General features: G+C 36.8%; 1 protein-coding gene across 3 annotated transcripts in view; it reads left to right on the top strand.

The window, feature by feature from the left end:
- Nucleotides 1-20,620, top strand: part of Npsr1 (neuropeptide S receptor 1) — a 198,686-nt gene that overhangs the window by 16,920 nt on the left and 161,146 nt on the right. For all 3 annotated transcript variants that reach the window (XM_078039864.1, XM_040291837.2, XM_021722277.3), the window contains exon 2: nucleotides 14,762-14,894. In XM_078039864.1, the coding sequence (XP_077895990.1) occupies nucleotides 14,762-14,894 (133 nt within the window). The remainder of the gene's footprint in view (nucleotides 1-14,761; nucleotides 14,895-20,620) is intronic.

The raw sequence follows: 20,620 nt of genomic DNA, 5'->3' as shown, positions 1-20,620 counted from the left end.
AAATGTTAGTTGTGATGTTTTGTTTTTTTTCAAGAGTCTAAAGCTTAAACAATAATTTAAATGTTAATTCCAATTCTTGGTACTATAGATACTTCATTTGTTTATTCAACAGATATTAATTGTTCTATAGACTTGAAGCCAAGTGGATTTTCAGAGGATCTGTGGTCAGTGTGCTATGGGGATTCAAATAGAGTCTCAGAATGTAATTGTCTCGGTTTCTAATGCACCCTATTTGTGTTAATGTCGAAGTCTTCATGTGATCAAAGAAAAAAAAATCCGCAAGATATTCACGTTGAGGTTAGTGTAGTACATTTGTGGCCTTTCTATCTGGTGAAGTAACTAGAAAGCTGAGTCAGACCGTACTACCAACACAGTTCCACACTTCAAGGCCCTGACTCGCAGGAGAACGATTAGGCCGTGGGAAATCACTAAAAATGTATGATCTGCAAATACATATGACCCATGGTGGGGACAATGAAATACTCCAGACCATTGAGTAATCCTTCCTTGTCAGAGTAGAAATGGCTAATGAGTCATTCAGAATGTCCCGGATGCGGATGCTAAAGTGGGAAATACATATGAGACAGTAATCTAGAGTCTACTGAGTCACTCTCTTATCTGGTCTCTACCTAAAGGAGCAAATGTCATATGCTTTCACCTGTGATGATGGTGACATCATTTTCCCAAAGATTGGAAAAGGCAGCTCAGGCAATTGAGACAATTGAGGATCCCAGAAGGACAAGAATCTTTTGGTAGCACCTTGTTCTAACTTAGGACAATGATCCAGAGTTGACCTTTCTCCATTTCTGCAAGAGCTGGTTTTCAGGACCCAGCTCCAGTTTCTCATTATAAACCTTTCTCAATCTGTGACTGCTCCCAGCAGGCCTGAATGGCCACTGTCCACCCTCACTAACCTATAGTTTTCATCCTCTGCCTTAACTTATATTTACAGCCATCTTCTTCTTCACTTAGCTATTTCTACTTATTTTTTCAGATTCAGCTCACATATCAATTTCTTTAGGATATATTTCCTGTCCAACTACAAATAGCTCCTCTCCAACTTCTACTTCATGTTCCTTATTTAGGATTCTACAAAATTTCCACAAGGAAAGTTCCCACTGAACATTTTTGTTTGAATACCTGCTTCTACCATCAGACTATGAGCTCTGATCTTAGCCTTCTTAAAATCCCAAGTATGTAGAAATTTGCTAGTAATCTAAAAAAATGATTATCAAACTTCATACAGAGTAGAAACCAATAGAATCACATCCACAGATCCATGATTTCTAAGAGAGCTTCTCACTTCTACCACTTTGACCACAAGGAGTACAAGCCAGAGCCCTCCCCTCAGGTCAAATGCCTCCTTGTCTTCCACATTACCTGACAGTTCATTGATGACTCTCGGTCCACAACTATTCATAATGTCATAGTCCCAGCCTCATTTCCCATCTTATTCAGTTCTCTGTTTTCCATGTAGGAGGCTTCCTATGTTCTTGTCCTGCCAGCCCCTCGATAGGTCCAGAAATCACACAGGGAACAACCTCCATTCCTGTTCTAGATCCCTGTTAATGCCTTCCAAAGGTTAAAAAACAAAAACTTCCACATTTATATGTAGCTTATAATTTTTTATTATTTTTTTGTTTTCATAGCCAAATATTAAGTAAAAAGACTACCATGGGTAATCCAAGATAGCATCCCCGTAGCTCTTGGTACAACAGCTAGAGAAGATGAATACAGAAATATGATTGTATGACAATATTTCAACCGTATTTGCAAGACTGTCTTCCCAGCTGGACTGCTGGAAGGAAACCAGATTTTGTTTCTGAGGAAAAGGCAGATTTTCCAAAAAGATACCATCAAGAGATGGCTATTGGGAGGAAGAAAGGTGGGCCCTTCTGAGCAAGTGCAACCCTACCTTTGTCTTCCTTGGGATTTTTAACTGTTTCTTTTTTTTTTTTTTTTTAAATCTGCTGGTAGTGCCTCTAAGGGAGTTAGTGCAGAAGAAGAGAACAAATTGGAACAAATCTGAGAGAGAGGTTCTTGGTTGTTCAGTACCTGTTCAGGAGCCCTCATTTCCCCATAATGTGTCTCACTCTTCAAGTCTAATTAAGCATCTCCATAAATCAAAGCTTTGCCTTCTCTTCCTACCTGTGTTACTTTAACTTGCATGCTCATTGGTGACTGCATTTCTGGGTTACACTGTGACTCATGCTCAGTGGAATTACAGATTTCAGATCTTGGTTTCTGATATTACCAACCCAACCTAAGCAAATTAATGAGGCTTTGATCAGAGATCAGCTATTGTGAATGCCACAAGCCACACAAGTCTCAATAACAAGACAGTCCAGTTTCTTTGTCTCATTCCTTGAGAACTTTGGCTGAATCAGTGAATCTTTTCTCTAAGACTTCATTTCCTGTCTTGGAAAGTAATAGATATTTGCTCCTTCCTGTGGTTTGAGATATTCATCTTCAACTCCACACAAATAACAGTATTCATAAAAACAAACCATGAAATGTGAGGGGTAAGAAAGTTTTGTGACCTCAGGATGGATGATGTAGCTGTATCTTTTGTGACATTTATGATTACTCTTATGTGAAAGCTGTGTATTGCTCTGGTGTTGAAAATATGTAATTGGCATTGAGCTTATGCTCAGTCCTCAGAGATAAAGTTGTGAATCTAACCCAGCCTCGGAAACCCAGTTCAAATTTTGGATCGGAAGGAAGATGAAGATTTGTTCCACACATAAAAATTGATAGCAGAGTAAATGAGGCAACTTCAAAGTCCCTGACTCCAAATGTGGTCAGAAATCCACTGTAGAGAGCAGGGCATGTCTGTGTCAGTCAAGCACAGCTGTATTCAGACCCCAGCTGAACCACTTATGAGCCAGGTAACCAAGTGAGTAACTTCTATGAGATTCATTTCCTTTCCTGTGAGATGGAGGACAGTGATACCTTATCAGTTAGGTTCTAAGTAAGCCACATGGAAAGTATCTCATAGGAGGCATGGCCCACAGTCAATCAACATTTATTGCCACTTAATATACATTATAAGCTAAGTGAGTGAGTTGCTGGATTAATGTGATTCGCTCACATCATTTGGTTTTCATTTACTCTATAGTTGTTAAAGATATTAGTTTTTTTGTCTCCAATTTTCTAGGACTTTACTGAAAAGAATCATTAGTCAGTATGGGGTGGAGGGTCATCCAATGATTAATCCTTGGCTATGCTTAAATCATGTCTTCCGTTCCAGATATGCCTGGCACATCCAGATTCAACCAGAGTAACTATATGTCCTTTATTCTTGAGGTAATTGTCATTTTAAATGACATTTTCTGTGATCCTTATACGTAGTCTTATACTTGACATCAACCATCTAACAGATGTTTATTAAAAACCTTCCTTGGACCAGATAGATGCCAAGCTTATAGTTTGCCCATGCTACATGTTTTATTCTTCCTTGTAGCACCAATACCTTCTGTTTCTGGAAGAATGGTTCCTAATGCAAAATCCCAGGTATCAGTCCTGTGGCAGCACAAGCCTTACCAAGGGAACCCTGCAATTCATCTCTATCAATCCCAGCTTGCAATTCTCTGAGTCTGCAGAGAGTTGACGTCACTGCGTGAATTAATTAACTTGAGGTTGAAAGGCAATCAGTCATGAGTCAGCAACCATGTAACTGGTTGAGAACACCTTAGTCATTGAAAAATTCTAAATTCAACTGCTTTTTCAAGCCAGTATTTAAGCATCTGACTGTAATTTTGCTTCACATAACCACTAGGGGGCATTTAGTCCCCAACTATATTCTGCAATAGATTTAAGAATGGTGTTGGGACATGTCAGTATGGGGAGGGAGGGTTGTAAGTAGAGTGTCTGTTAGGTTCAGGTGACAGTTCAGGGGACTGGTACTGAAAGTAGTTTAACAGGATAAACTTAAGCATTATTATGAAAAGGTAGTTATTGGTCATTCCTCAAATTTATGCATAATCCATAAAACTAAGAAAGGAAATGACACTTGTTTTTAATAGCAGTATTGGGAATTAAACCCAGGACTTTGCAAATGCTAGATAAGCACTGTATCTCTGAGTTACAACTCCAGCCTTGATTACCCCATTTTTAAATATATTTATTATACCTTTATTTATTTATTTTTTTATGTGGTGCTGAGGATTAAACCCAGGGCCTCGTACATTCTAGGCAAGAGCTCTACCACTGAGCCACAACACCAGCCCCCTTAATTAACCCATTTTTATTGCATGTCTACTATGCATCACACTGAACTAAGCATCTTCATCTTCATCATCTTATCTACCCATCACAACTATCCTGAGAAGAGTTTTATTTTTTTCTTAATAAATGAGAAAGCAGAGGTGAGGTGGGCTATAGTGCTATGTCACACTTATAGCATATACCCAAGACTGAGTAGAGTCTGGCTCAACCACACCTCTCATCAGGGTGTGGGGACCCTGCTCCTCTGAACTTGTTTCCTCAATTCTTATTACCATCACTCTTAAATCCGTGTGTGTGTGTGTGTGTATGTGTGTGTGTGTGTGTGTGTGTGTGTGTGTGTACGCATGTATGCACAAGAATGTTGTGAATAAATGAGCAGGCAGCTAAATGCTTAGTGATCCTTGTATATTTGATGCAGCAGGATTTAAACTTGACTGAGTGTAAGTTACACATGCTACATGCTTTATTCTTCCTTGTAGCACCAATACCTAGGCTGCATTTGGCACATAGAAGATAAGTAATAGATAATCCATGAAATAATTAACTAATAAGTAAATATAGCTCTTAGAAAGACTCCAGAAAGCAATAGTAGGGAATTTGCTCCATCTGGAAGATTCCCGAAGCTAATGACATAAGACCAACTTCCAACAGAATGCTTAAGGGAGAGGAGAGAGACCTGTTTTTATGAAGCAAGATTTGCCCAGCCTGTCCCACGACAATAGTCAATCTTCAGAAGAGATCTCAACTTGTTCATAGAATTCTTTGGACCTACCAACCCAAAGCACACTTACCTCAAGCTCCTAAGATAATAACGATCCACTCCAAGCCAGTCCTGACCTTCAGCCCTCTTGAGAGCTGACCTCCAATTTACAAGCATATCAAACCAGGGTAGTTTTGACCTCAGCGGTTATCACTATATACTCCCCATGGAGCAGATCTGAAGCCTGCCTTGAAGATACTTGACATTTCAGGATTGTGCTATACAAAGATGAACAAAGTAGCCAATTATTTTAGACAAAAACTTGACTTGGGGCAATTTGAGCTTTGATGACAGTACCATACTTGCCAACTTGCCATGTGAAAAACCAACTATTTACCTCCTCAAGAAATGGTATTCTGGATTCTAATTATACTTACCCAGGAAGGTAAATGTGTAAAGAAAGAACAGGAAGGTGACACACAGTACAAAATAGCTCATGTTCTCTTGCTTAATCTCTTTCTCTTTCCATTTTTGTCCTAAAGCTCATTGCAATGTAATTGTACTGGAAACACATTCTGTATCAGAAGTAGACAATAAGGAAAGTTGATACCCACCTACTGGAACAGTGGAGGAAATTCTATAAAGTGTAGAGTAGGCAAGAGGTTCTGAGGGCAGGGAAGGCCAGAGTCTCCCTAGGGAAACAGTAGGGGAGAGGCCAGAGTCTCCCTAGGGAAACAGTAGGGGAGAGGCCAGAGTCTCCCTAGGGAAACAGTAGGGGAGAGGCTGGCCCCAGGGATTCCACCAAGCTGAGTCCAGCAGCTGAGATTGGAGCAGTCTCCAGCAAGCAGATTCCTGTTCACTGGATGCTGTAGATGTCACAGAGTGGGACTGTGGCCAGTGCCTTCTCACAGCTTACAGGACGTGGACAGCTGTCCAGTAACACTTGGGCAGGACCATGGACAGTGCTGGTAAGGACAGAGTTTCCTCAGGGAAAACAACCATGGATTTTCTACCTCCCTGACACCTCCCCGCTCCCCTTCTTTGGCTGCTTCTAGGCATTGCTGTCCCTCGACTCACCACGCACACCTGGGTTTCTGGCCTGTCCAAAAAAATCACAGGCAACAGAACTTTTCCCTTCCTTCTTTGTCCAAGGCTAAAAGAATTCAACAAAGACCAAAGCAATACTGGATAAGTGTAGGAATAAATCACTACTCCCTACCACCACCCAGGCAGAGAAAATTTGCTGGACATGATACAGTGTTCCCTAATTTGCAAAAAAGAAATTGCTTAAGGCATCAATGTGCTTCTCCCTATGAAACTGATTTCCTGAAAGAAATGGGAACAAAATCTTGGACAATGTCTCATTTGTGTTCTCAGCAGGGCTTGAAACCACATTGCAATATGAAAGGGGGCATGCTTATGTTCAGAAAATATTGTTTTAACATGAAAATCCCATTATTTCAAGGAATTGAGAATGAACAGATGACTTGGTTGTTAAAATGTGAGAATACTCAAGAAATTCTCATAAAATTCACAGTAAACTTAGGAAAGCTAAATCTGATGAGGTGCAGAGAGAAAGAGAGGAGATTTGCAGGAAAATCCCATGAGATCCATACAATAAAACTCCACTAGCAAGAAGAGGTCAAAGAAGAAGCAAGAATGAAAACAATAATAGAAGACAATTTATCTGACTTTAAAAATTGAGTCTTTTAATATAGAAAGGTCAAGAAGAATCATAATAAAAGACCTAACCTAAATCATCACCTAAATTTTGAGAATATTAAAAGGAAAAAAAATTATCAAGGAACTAAATAGAAAATTGCTTTCTGTATAGAAAATAAATTGTATGTCTACTCTATAACTGAGTGTTAGAGATCATGCTGAATATTTATACATTCACATTCATAATGCATATCTATAGAGCTCTAAGAGAAAAATATGTGTTTCAAAATATTAAAAGCTGTGAAGGTATAACAGATGTTTTTCTCTGTACCATGTGAAGATTCAGAACACATTCTATATCTCCTTTAAAAAATTAAATTAGAATATTCTACTTCAGTTAGGAATAAAACAAAAACTTGAACACAGAATAACTAAATATTTCTTGGTGAGATTTTTATGAAACTTTAATGCAATTGTTAAAATGACTCCTAGAAATATAATTATGTTAAAATTTAATAATCATCTGAATTTAAAAATCACAAATTATTTCAATAGACTCTGGGAGGATTGGGAGGAAATAAAAGGTAATTTACAATTTGGGTGGGCTTAAAGCATATATATGAATATTAGTTACCAGGTAGAAAAATGTAACAGTATAAACAAAAGATGCCATTTGTAAGGATTTAAACATACCTATGAATAAAAATTGTGAAGACTGAACATCTACCCAAAACAAATTTTAAAAAGCATTTGGCATTATTTAACCAAGTTGAAAATGTTTCTCCATGTCCTAGTATTTGCATACATGCTAGAGCTTTACATTGGTAGCATTTTTTTTCTAATAGCTCCAAATAAGAAACCACTCAAACATCTATCAAGTATAGGTAATAAATAAATTGGAGTGTGGTCATACAATGGAATACTACATAGTAATAAGTATGAAAACCCTACAACTCTATGCAACAAAATGGATGATTCATACTATCATAAACCAAACAAGCAAGATGCTATAGTTTGGATGTGGTTTGAGTGTAGTGCTCAAAGTTCATGTGCTGAAAATTTTGTTTTCAGTGTGGTGTTGTTGAGGTGGTGGAACCTGAAATAGGTGGGAGCTAGAGGAAAGTAATTGTGTCATGTTAGCTTCACCTTTAGAAGGGATTAATGCTGATCTCTCAAATAGAATTAGTCCTTGAGAGAGTAGGTTGTTATAAAAACAGCCTGGCCACTGAATCCCTCTTGCTTCCTGTCTTGTCATGTGATCTCTCTTGCATGTGCCCCACTATCATGCTATCTGCCATATTATGATATAGCCAAAAGGCCCTCACCAGAGCTAAGAAAATGCAGGCACCATGATCTCCCATATCCCAAACTGTGAGCTAAATAAACTTTGTTATATATTACCCGGCATTAGGAAATTTGGTATAGAAATTAAAGTAGACTAAGACAGGAGACCTAAAGAATATACATGACATCAAACTCAAATAAAGTTGACAGGCAGAGAGTACTCTTTCTGGATTGATACACATGGTAACAGTAAAAATTAGACAAAATAAAACTGGATTAGAGGTTATCTCTAGGAAGCATGGGATGAGATTATGATAAGGGATTCACAAGGGGCTTTCTGATTTGGCAATGGGTTTCTTCATGATTTGATGGTAATTTCACAAGAGTTCATTATATTATCACTAGAGATCTATATGTATAATATCTATCTATAATCATTTATATTATATGTGATGTCTGTAATATATAGGATAGATACCTAGTAAACATAATTACCTCTTATTTTTATCTATATAATAGATGCAATATAGATAATATCTATATAATATACAATATAGCTATCTAGTAATAATATATTATATAAATAGATGACAGTATTAATATAGTAAAATCTCCTATGCACTTTTTATGTGGTAAATTTTACAATAAAAATGCCACAAAAATGTATTTGCAAACTGATAAAATAATCAACATCAATATTAAAAAGAGGTTGTATTCTTTATGTGATAATCTTATAAATTCATCTAAAAGAAAAAGAAAATTGGTGGTTCCCAAATATATAACTTATAAATTTAAATAAGTCACTAAGAAGATAATGAAATGTTAATAGTAATTTACATTAATAAAATACTATAAATGTTTGTCACTCACTAAACTGAAAAAAATTAACAAAAAATAGTTCCTCACTGTGAAAATATTTTTAAATAATCATTTTCTTGTACTGGCATTGTGGGTAAGAGTTGATTCAGACATGTCTTGAAAGAAATTAATATGTATACAAGATTATTTAAAACCCATTGATTTCTTTGACTTTAATCTTTCAAATCTTTTTACTTTTACTCAGGAATTAGGCTTATATAATGGATGTCCATCGTGGTATTACTTATTATTTAAGTAATAACTAAATTCAGTGTCCAAAAATGGGGGATCTATCCAGATACTGGGAAATAGGCAGCTACTACAGTGATCAGGTGAAGATACATGTCACAAGAGTCCAAATGTCAGAGTCAAGCAAACCTGCTTAAATAGAGACCTCTTTTGAATCTGGGTGAACTTTTCAGCTTCAGTTGCCTCATGTATAAACCCAAGGATAATAAAACACACGTCTTTCACTGCTAGGAGGATTAAATAAAGGGATATATGTCAAATGCTAGGAAGCTCTTGATTTGGTGTGTTGTGATAAAAAGAGAAAAAGCAAGTTCCAGAACAAAATCTTGCAAAAGACCCTGATTTGTGGGCACAGGAGCAACAGGAAGAATCTATAGGTGCTGAAAGATTGATTTTGAAATTACATACCCCAGACTCATAAATAGGTATCTTTTAGTTCCTTCTTTTTCTATATCTTCTAATTTTGTAATGGCACATATTGTTTTTTAAGTATAATCATATTTATTGAAAAATTCCATTAATTTAGAATAATAATAAATGTTTAATAATGATAATTTGGGAGAAATGTTGTAAATTTTTTATTGATTTTTTAAAAATAAATGACAGTGGAATGCATTACAATTCTTATTACATGTATACAGCACAATTTTTCATATCTCTGGTTGTGTATAAAGTATGTTGACACCAATTTGTGTCTTCATACGTGTCCTTTGGATGATGATGTCTATCACATTCCATCATCCTTGCGAATCCCCTGCCCCCTCCCTTTTCCTCCCACCCCTCTTCCCTATGTGGAATTCATCTATTCCTCCCATGTTCCCCCTCCCTACCCCACTATGAGTCAGCCTCCTTATATCAGAGAAAACATTCGGCATTTGTTTTTTGGGGATTGGCTAACTTCACTTAGCATTATCTTCTCCAACTTCATCCATTTACCTGCAAATGCCATGGTTTTATTCTCTTTTATTGCTGATAAAATTCCATTGTGTATATAGCAAAACTGGGAATGGAACCACCATTTGACCCAGTTATCCATCTCCTCTGTCTACACCCAAAGGACTTAAAAACAGCATACTATAGGGACACAGCCACATTGATGTTTATAGCAGCACAATTCACAATAGGTAAACTGTGAAGCCAAACTAGATGCCCTTCAGTGGATGAATGGGTTAAAAGAAAAGTAATGGCACATATTCTGACAAGTTTTTTTATTATTATTATTATGAGAAAAATCCTTCATAAAATGAATGCACTACCTTCCACAAATCCAAATGTCACAGCAAGTATGACACTCTTCTTTGACATTCCCAGCTCCCAGCCCACTGTCTCATCACTGGGTGCTGTCCCTTAGCCTCTATGGGTTGTTGCTCCAAGTAGACCAGCTGCATAGATCTAAACTCTTGATTTCCTCTTTCATTTTACAACACTGACCCTTGGGCCCCTTTCAGCTTGTAAAGATTCGAGTTTTGCCCTGATGCCTTCCTCAGTCCAAGTGCCCAGAATGAGGAAGTAAGATTTCAGTCTTCCTTTGTCAGGATTGGAAAATCAATCATTCTTATCAGTTCCTGATTCCCAGGGAACAGTCCTAGCCCTCAAGTTTGTAACAGACTGAAGCACAGTTGCACTTTCCCAGTTATTATTGGCACAGGGGTGAGAATGGAGCTTTGCCTCCCACATAATTTTAGGCCTGGTCAACTCTGTACACCTTATCCTCAGGTAACACATCACCCTGCATCACCAAACATGTTTCAACTTCACGCAACTGCAAGGTGTGCAGAGCCTTGTGGATTCAGTTTTTCTTTCACATAAATAAAGAATGGTGGTGTAGGAGATTGCACCTCTTCTCCAGCCAGCTAGAACGTGCTCATTCACTTCCTGGGGCTCTCAGCAGGGCCAAAGACACATGTGCTGTTCCCATGCAAGGAGACAGCCATCCTGAGACTGGGAGAGGTGAGAGTCGTGGACTTGGTGAACCACTAGAACCATGAGCCTCCTCCTCTTTTCTATGGTTGAAATGCCTATGTTCATAGTTCAATGAGTGAAGTAGTGGGGGAATCTCCAAGGTCCTCATATCCTATGATGAACTCTAAATACCCTAGATCTTTTAAAGCTGAAAGAGAATACTTCATGGTGAGGGATTTCTGTAGACCAGGATATAGTATCTGAAGCCCATACACTGGTACACAAAAAATAAGAGACTATATAATTTACCATCAAAACCAAGGCCACTTTGGGGAAGTGAAATGTCAGTTGAAAAAACTACTTTGGGATAAGACAGTAAAACTAGGTCTGTCCTAGGAAAACCAGGTTGCATCATTACCCTAGCAATAGACCATCCTTTGAGAAACACATTCCAAAGGTTTCCAACATGCACAGCTCCTCATAGACATGCTCACAGTACACAGACAGACACATTTCTGAGAGATATGGAGCTTCCAGAAAACCTAGAATGTTAAGATGCCATGGGGAACAGAGGGAAATACAGAAGAGCTTTTCCCTGGAGAAGTGGCCCAACACTGTCACAGCACTTCCTGGGGCCTTTCAGCACTGCAGCCTGCTTCATAGACTGAGCAAGAGTATTTGGTGGTTCCTCTGTCAGAGCTTCCCTACTATGCCTCCTGCTCACTGGGCCACTTCCAATTTTTCTAAACTATAGATGCCACCAGGACATATCATTGCCCTTGACAACATACTATATTAAGGCTGTATCAGAGAATCAGAGATACGCACACTTTATCTACTACCCTAGTCCTCAACAGTCACATCTGTCTACATCATGGAATCAGTGAGACCTTTCTGCTAGTAGAAACTTCCAACCATCTGCCTTCTTATACTGTTATCCATGTTACTGTATCGTATTTTAAAAGACCACTCATCCAAATAAAGTAATTTTCTTATGTCCTAATAGAATAGAACGGGCAGGTAAGATATATCAAGGTCCTCTCCTGTTCTATCTGCTTCTGACAACAGTTAGTTTAGTTGTGCAGAAATTTCAAAAGCATTTTTTTCTCTTACAAAAAAAAAAGAAAGCATTTCCTCATTGCAGCCAGAACAGTTCTTATCATAATAATTGGTTTCCATTCCTGAAATTCCTGAAGCTTTCTCAATATCCACGTGAGGACTGTTAGAGCAAATGAATCACCCTGAAGGAGATAACCCATATACTAAACCAAGGACCAGAGAGCAAGTATGTAGCTTGGGCCCACGCAAAGGAGCTTCCCTTCTAGTGGGAAATGACAGAAACATTCTCTACGTATGGTATCTGCCACCTGTGCCTTCCAAAGTAGCACAGATCTTCAATCCTGTGGTCTTCCCATGCCAGTTATGCATCACCATTCCACAACTGCCACAATGCCTTCCTCCCTAACTTCCATAATACTGTACTCCCAAGGATCTGACTTCCATCCTAGGCTCAGGAACCCATCTGAGAACCTAGGATGGAGAGCCAAAATATCAGCTTGTTAAGTGAGTTACTCATGGAAATGCTCTTCAGCTTCAGCCTGGAATTCTGGCAAGGACAGAAACTGGAGGGATAATTTCAAGAAAATTCCCTATCTCTGAAACCTGGTAGAAAAAGTTTACATTCCAACTTGGCATCCAAAAGGAATCACAGTTCTTCTGTGATCAGGAGTTGGGGCCTAAGAGAATTGAACAAACTCCCTTCGTTCCCTAAGCCTGTAAACTTGCCCACTCCTTCAACATATTTTGTTTTCCTAGACTTAATCCATTTCTTGGATCAAAGTATTTTGTTACATTATATAAAATATCACTTTTATTTGGCTATCCCTCCAAATGACTAAGAAAGAAAATTTGTACAATATGGAGACTTTCTTAATTTCAAAGGACTGGGGAAAAATGTATACTGTATTCAAAATTATTTTTACTTTTGGGGAATGAGGAGCTATGTAGCAAGGAGAAAGGAAGATTTGGTTCCATCTCCATTGTTTTAGTTTCTTAAAAAAAATTTATTCTTATATGTCATTATATCATTTTAAAATTAATTTAATATAGTAAACAGGAAAAAATGCAGCCATGACATTACATACTTAGGGAGCATATCAGTCAGTGTTCTCCAGAAACCAATAGAATTATATACATACATACGTAAGATGGTCCCTGGGACTTAATGATGATTGAACTCATGATATTTTTGGCTTTACAATGATGCAAAAGATATATGTATTCAGTAGGAATGGTACTTGAATTTTTATTTTGAGCTTTTCTTGGACTAGCAGTAGGTAGTAAGTTACACTCTTATGATGCTGAGAATGGAAATTTTGTGCTACAGCTCCCAGTCAGCCATGTAATCAGGAGAGTGAGTAACTGATATTCTATAGTGTACAGTATTGCTACAGCATTCATAGCTTGCATGAGATAGTCATTGCTCTATTATAAAATAGATTTTGTGTTATATAATAGATAGATTGTCCTACTGTGGGTTAATCTAAGTGCTGTTAGCACATTTAAGGTTGTCTATGCTAAATTAGGATGTTCAGTAGATTAGATGTATTACATACACTTGTAACTTATGAAATGTTCAATTTAGAATGTGCACACTAGGATGTCACCCCACTGTAAGCCAACTCACTGGTTAATGTCCACCCACATTAGTGAGGGTCATCTGCTTCACTCTGTGTCAAGTGATATCAGATGTTAATTACATCTATAAAAGATCCTTATCACAACACTGAAACTAGGGTTTGACCAAACATCTGAACACCCACAGCCTAATCAGGTTGATACATAAAATTTAACAACTACAGGGAATTTCTTCTGGCTCTTCTTATCTTCTCCTCCAAACAGAAGCTCTGTGGCTTCAGTCTCAGATCTGTGCATTCTTACAAGGAACCTGCCCAGACCTTTTGAGCTGATGTCTCTGTTGGGCCATTTGGCTTTGAGTTCAAGTTTCTCCAGCATCCCTACGGCCACACACTCTTCCCATGAGCTTGTTCTGCATCCTGAGTCTAGCTCATTCTGGTGCCTTGGCCTCTGTTCATTCTGGGCCACAGACATCACACTGATAACAAGATCCATTTGAAGAATCATTTGAAGTATTGGCATTATAAATGAGAGGCATTCATGCTTTTTGTTATTGTTTTACTAATTATACATATTTCAGCAGAACTTTAATATTACAGTCTTATGAAATTCTGCCAAAGGATAGAAAAGAGAACCCATAATCATTCTACCCTAAAATAACCACTCTTAACATTTTAGTATACTTCAGCCTTTTTCCTATGTATATAATTTTGTAGAGTTGTAATCATACCCAATATATAATTTTATCATGTTTTCCCACTTACCATTATACTATAAGTATTTTTAATCTAGTCATAGAGTCTTCAAGGTTGTCACTGTTAATCATTACACAATAGTTCACTGAGTTGAAATGCTTGATTCACTTAACTATCTTGTTATCTATACAATTTCCAATTTCTTCTTATAATAAGTATTCACTTCAATCTTTGTGAATGCAGTGTTCCTTTTCACGCCTTGAACTTTCTCATGGAGTTAAAATTACTTGGCCAAAGAATAAAACTTCTGTTGTTTGTTTTAGTCTCTTGCTATACATTTCTAAAAATATTTTAAGGCACATTAATTTACTGTGCTGCTGATGTCAATGTGGACCATGTTGTCATTATTCTCTTGAGATTCAAACTTCCACATGTGAGGATAAGGGACCAGAAGGAACATATCCAGCACCAATGCCTGCACTGTACATTCAGAAAAGTAGCCTGGTCCTTACAGTACAGGTGTTCTGTGTTTCTCTGCCCCTTACAGACTGAGCAGTTGATAACCCTGTGGGTCCTCTTTGTATTCACCATTGTTGGAAATGCAGTTGTGCTGTTCTCCACGTGGAAGAGGAAGAGGAAGTCCAGAATGACCTTCTTTGTGACTCAGCTGGCCATCACAGGTGAGCAACTGCTTCAGTGGGAGAGAAAGAAGTTGTGTGCACAATCCCTATGGCTCCTGCTTTTGATTATTCTATCAATAGAAATGCAGTACTAGCAGTCAAAAGATATCAGTAAACTCAGGAGCAATTTCTATAAAACTGATGTTTGAATATTTCCTTTAACAAATTTAACACATTTATATGCCAGTGAAATATAAAAATAAGTTCTTATATTCAGAATTGGAAATACCATTGTTAATATCACCAAAGGGTTCTATAGGGTTTTCTTATACATAGCAGTCTCCCTAGTTCGCTAATATCGCCATATCATCCCATATTGGGAACTTAAGTAATACATCCTAAGAAATGAACCAGAAAGATCTCTATTCAATAATAAAAAGAGAAGTGTCAAGTACTTTGCAGACTAAATCCTGTGGTACTGCTTTCAAAGTGCAAGTGAAGGTGTAGCACCTCTGCTGGAGAGGTATGAGGAAGCAAGATGATATCCAGGATCTGAATGTTTAAATGTAAACTTCGGGAATGGCCTACTTGGTAGATGTGCAAGCACAGCACTTCTGGAAGGGAAATGGCAAAATATCAAGAAAGACGGTGATCTATGAAGGGAAGACCCCAATAGGAATGTTTAGAGGCCAGATTGGTAGAGTTCATGTTCAAAAAGAAAAGGAAAATACAACCAGGAAGAGAGTAGCATTCCATAAGGCCAGAGAAGAGAGTGGGCAAATGAGACTCACAGAGGTTCCAGACTAAGCCTGGCTGGAGTCCTGAGCTCTGGGAGCAAGATGGCTGTCATATTACTTTAATTTGGATCAGTCTATAATGGAATATCAGTGGCATATAAATGTGTTAAAATGCAAACAAATTTTTAAGTCTTAAGTGTAAACAAGGATTGATGTTAGATGACTTTCAAAAGGATCTATTTAGTGCAGTTCAACCTGTGCTGTCATCCCAGTTGCAGTACTGGCAAAGGAGTTCTTGGAATTTAGCCTTGAGCCAAAATATGAAAAATATGACATTAACCTATAGGAGAACCTTAGTTATGCCTCATTACCAACCTGGATCCCCCTTTCTTTGCTTATGTATTGTAGCAAGACTCTGAGGAAAGTCGACACAACCTGAGCTACTTGAGCTATGAGAAAGACATCATTAAAAATAGTAGGGGATAGGAAAGGTAGCAGAATACAACAGTCACTAATATGCCATTATGTAAAAATGTGAGTATGTAACAGATGTGATTCTGCAATCTGTATTTGGGGTAGAAATGGGAGTTCAAAACCCAATTGAGTCAAATGTATGAAAGATGATATATCATGAGCTCTGTAGTGTTTTGAACAATCAATAAAAAAAATTAAAAAAAAATTAAAAAAAATTTAAAAAAAATTGTAAAGAAGGGCTAGAGTTGTGGCTCAGTGGTAAAACACTTGCCTAGCAAGTGTGAGGCACTGGGTTCAATCCTCAGCACCACATAAAAATAAATAAATAAAATAAAGGTATTGTGTCCATCTAACAACTAAAAAAGAAAAAAAAAACATTTAAAAAGTATAGAGAATGTAAGAACCACCTAAGCCCAAAAGGTGGGACGTGATGGGGGAAATCTCCTTCAGTCATTCCTATAAACAGGAGTCCCATTATTCAGTCTCACAGCTGTAGAGGAGTAGAGTGGTCATCGACATCCAGTAAATCCTAGGATGCAAAATACCTGATTGAGAGCATCACAACTTGTTTCATCACATTTCTCTGATTACAGTGCCGTAACCCATATTCTCTGAAACTATGTATTCTCTGAGAGTGTAAAAACTTAGAGGTGGCAAGGATATCAACTTGGAATTTAAGGTCTTGCCACAAATAACAGATCAATCATGAAAATTTCACCATTATTACCAAAGAGAAAAGATGCATGTTCTGTTCTAATTCATAGTCTGATGAACCCAGGTTTGATTTCTCATGAATGTTCTAGACAGACTGTTAACACTTTCTGGAAAAACTCAAGATATCAGGTGTGGAGCAATTCATGCAAAGAATAATTCTCAAAAAGCACAAATGGTCTAAGATGAAGGCTAAGATGAAGGCTCAGAGGGTCTATGATTAAACTGCTTATATAAGATATGAAAATGTCATTTCTACCCATCTCTCCATGATTTCATATCCTTGGGATGGGAGTGAGGGTACATCTCTGAGGCCGGAGTACGTTTGTAAAAGTTACTTAGGTATCAACTGAGAGACCCCATTCATTGAGATTTAGATTTTGATTGGATTTGAATCCCCTACCCTAAGTCAATGTTATGCCCAAAGTTTCTGTAAATTTTCTGAACCTATATTTGTATCACTTTTGGTTCTTGCTTCCTACTCAACTATTAATCTCTCATGTCACCAGCATCTTGTGTTATTTAACTTGGGTTTGTTGCTGCTGTTCCATGCTGTTCCTGTCAAGGCACTCAGCTCCTTTTTCCTTTACTTTTTAAAATCATCCACAGAAATAGGCCTTGCTATGCTTAAAAGGCTTTACTGAACATTTCAGGCAATATAAGGGTATCATATCAATGAAAAGTAAATTATCTTAGAATATTTTGTTTTTTTAAAACTTTCAGCTGCCACTAGACATTTCTCAATGTTACCTTGCTCTGTCAGCCTTGTGTTTTATCTTCACTTTTTTACTTTTTTTCACTTTTGAATGTCTATTATCGTATGCCAAGGAGCTTTGATTTTTCTATTCTGTTTTTATTCCTATCAAACCACTGCATATTTTCCAAAGAAAACAGCAAAATTTTTAAACTAAAGAAGTAATTTCCTAAAAAAAAGAAAGAAGAAAAAGTGCCACAGAACCAATAAACAGACAAGCAAAAACACATATTCATATTTCTATTTACATGTCATAACATGTAAATAAACTGGTTTGAATTGTAGAAAACTGCATGATAAGTAATGTTAGCTCAATAACATATTATACCTTCAGCTTTCAAAAATTTTGAGGTGGTTCATTTTAGACAAACTCTGCTGCCTACAGTATTAGAAAATCTGAACACATTTAAAAAATTATTAGAGGGCATCATGTGATTACCAAAATAGTTAAGACTTGAATGACCAAGATAACCTTATAAAAGAGAACACCAAGGTTAAATACATTACTTGATACCACTATTCCCATCTAGGAATCAATTAAAAAGCAGAAGCAGAATCTTGAAAAGCGGAATGGAGTCTTTAGTAGTCTTATTGGACTTTTAGGACAAAAATTTCTTTGCCCAGGCATAGCAGCTTTTTTAATACCAGTATCTCTGATGGGGCTACTGACATGCTACAACTTATAAGAGTGAACTGAAAATAGACCAGCTCTCACCAAGACTAAAAAAACCTCCAACACTAAATGGAATCAGATGATCTATGTGCTACCTCTATATGTACCTAAGCTATCTTTCAGAACCAAAGTAAATCCACTTTAGAGTATGATAATATTATCAAAAATGTTAAATTAACTATACTTTTTCATTTACAGTTTTTCATTTCATAAAAATAATCAGAAATGCAAAAGACAAGAATTGACCAAAGGCAAGGAGAAAAGTAGACAAGGAAAATTGTGGCACAAGAGATCTAGCAATTGGAATTAACAGTTATAAAATTTATAATTATTGCTAATCTGTTCAAGAAACTGAAAGACTGAAAGTCCTAGAAAGAAATAACAGGAAACTTAAAAAATGAAAATTTTAACATAACTAAATCTAAGAATACAATAGTAGAGTTTAGCAGTAAATTAAATATAGCTGAAGAGAAATTATTGAACTGGAGAATAAATAGGTCAGAAGGAAATAATCAGATTGAAGCATGGAAAAATGAAGGATGGAAACTACAGAAAGAACGAAAACAGCATATGGGCACAGTGAAAAAAACTCTCAGAAAGAGATAAGATAGAATGGACAGAAACAATAGTTGAAGGTATGATGGCTGGTAATTTCCCCAAACTCCTGAAAGACATTAAACCATGGATTCAAAGCACCACAAAGTGGTGCAGATTTTTTTTTTAAGTCAAACAGAGAATCAGAACATAGGAAAATGATGAGATTATGTAAAATCTCCAAAATCTTGAATTTAAGTAAATAAAAACTATTAACTGAATTCACTTATATTTTATTTTTAAAGGTGTGCTCATATTTTAAGGATACATCCTAAACTATGTATAGATAAACTAAAAATATTTCTTTTATTTACTTCAAAACAATTTGAGGGCAATGGTGGGCAGTGATACATATTTTCCGAAATTGAAAATTACTGAAGCTTGATGGTAAGTACATGGGTTCTTAAACTATTCTCTCTAATTTTCATGTTTGAACTCTTCTTGACAAAACTTAAAACAAAAGTAAAAAATATACATGACAATAATGAACAAAATAAAATAAACAAAATAAAGAGATTTAGAGAGTTAAAGACTTTAAAGTCCTTGAATTTTTTGTATGTAGTAACAGTACTAACTTATATTAGATTTTAATATAAAGAAGGTATGTTGAATCTCCAGCGTTATCTACCCAAGTTATGAAAAATAAGTTCCTGGACAAAAGAGAGACACAATGGAATATTTAAAATATGCCAAAATTTATATAGGATATATGTGCTATTATAATTAATCTATAGGAAGTTAAGAAGGAAAAGAAAAGTTAGAATTATTAGGACAGAATCAATACAATATAACTTTAAATGAAAAATATATTGGCAGTTGTGTATGGACTAAATATTTCAATTAAAATAACAAGATTATTGTACTAGATTTAAAAATTCAATCCATTCATAAAAGATGTATATCTTAAATATGATGTACAGAAAAGTTAAAATAAAAGGAAAGTAAGATGATAAGGTCTTAGCTTTCTACTGCTATGACAACATAGCTGAGATAATCAATTTATAAGAATAAAAATTTTATTTTGGCTCACAGGTTTCAGAGATTTTAGTTCATAGTTGCTTGATCTGAGTGCCTTTGTGTCTGTGGCAAGGCAGTGCATCATGGCAGGAATACATGGCAGAGGAAAATACCTCATGGCACCTAGGAAACAAAGAGAAAGAAGAAAGATGCAGGGTTCCAATATCCTCCTGAAGAGATTTCTTAACTTCCTTCCACTAGGCCTTACCTCCTAAAGGGACCCAAACTTGCTGATAGCATCAAAGGCTGGGGAAAAATCCTTCAATAAATATTGCTACATGATTAGAGGTGCCACAGGGAGTTCCCACTGAGCAAGGCCATGGGTACCTCCAAACCTTCAGAACTGTAGAGAAATATCATCCTGGGAGAGCTTCAGGCATGATACTGCGACCTGTGATGGCTGCTACATAGCTCTCCAACCCATGGGAACAGGGCTTCCCAAGACTTTGGGGGCCCAAACCCCCAGCGTGCCCAGGAGGCACATGAAGTGAAATAATTTGGGATTTTGGATTTACTCATAGGCTGTTAATCCTTTTTTATTGCCTATTTGTTCCTTTTGGAATAGGATTGTCTGTTCTATGACTTCTTCATCATGTTATTTTGCAAAGCACACAACATATTTTAATTTCTCAGGCTCACAGCTAGAGGGAACTTTAATTGGGATGAATTATGCCTTAAGTCTCCCCTATACCTCATTTAGACGAGGCTCTCGACTTTGGACTTTGACTTGATGCTGAAGTTTGGGGATTATTGGGATAATAATTATTTTCATTTGAAAAGGACAACCAATTTTGTGGTACTGGAGGAGTGTATCATTTGAATATGT

This window comes from Ictidomys tridecemlineatus, chromosome 2 (genome assembly GCF_052094955.1).
Source record: "Ictidomys tridecemlineatus isolate mIctTri1 chromosome 2, mIctTri1.hap1, whole genome shotgun sequence".
NCBI lineage: Eukaryota > Metazoa > Chordata > Mammalia > Rodentia > Sciuridae > Ictidomys > Ictidomys tridecemlineatus.
This window is presented reverse-complemented; position numbering and strand designations above follow the sequence as displayed.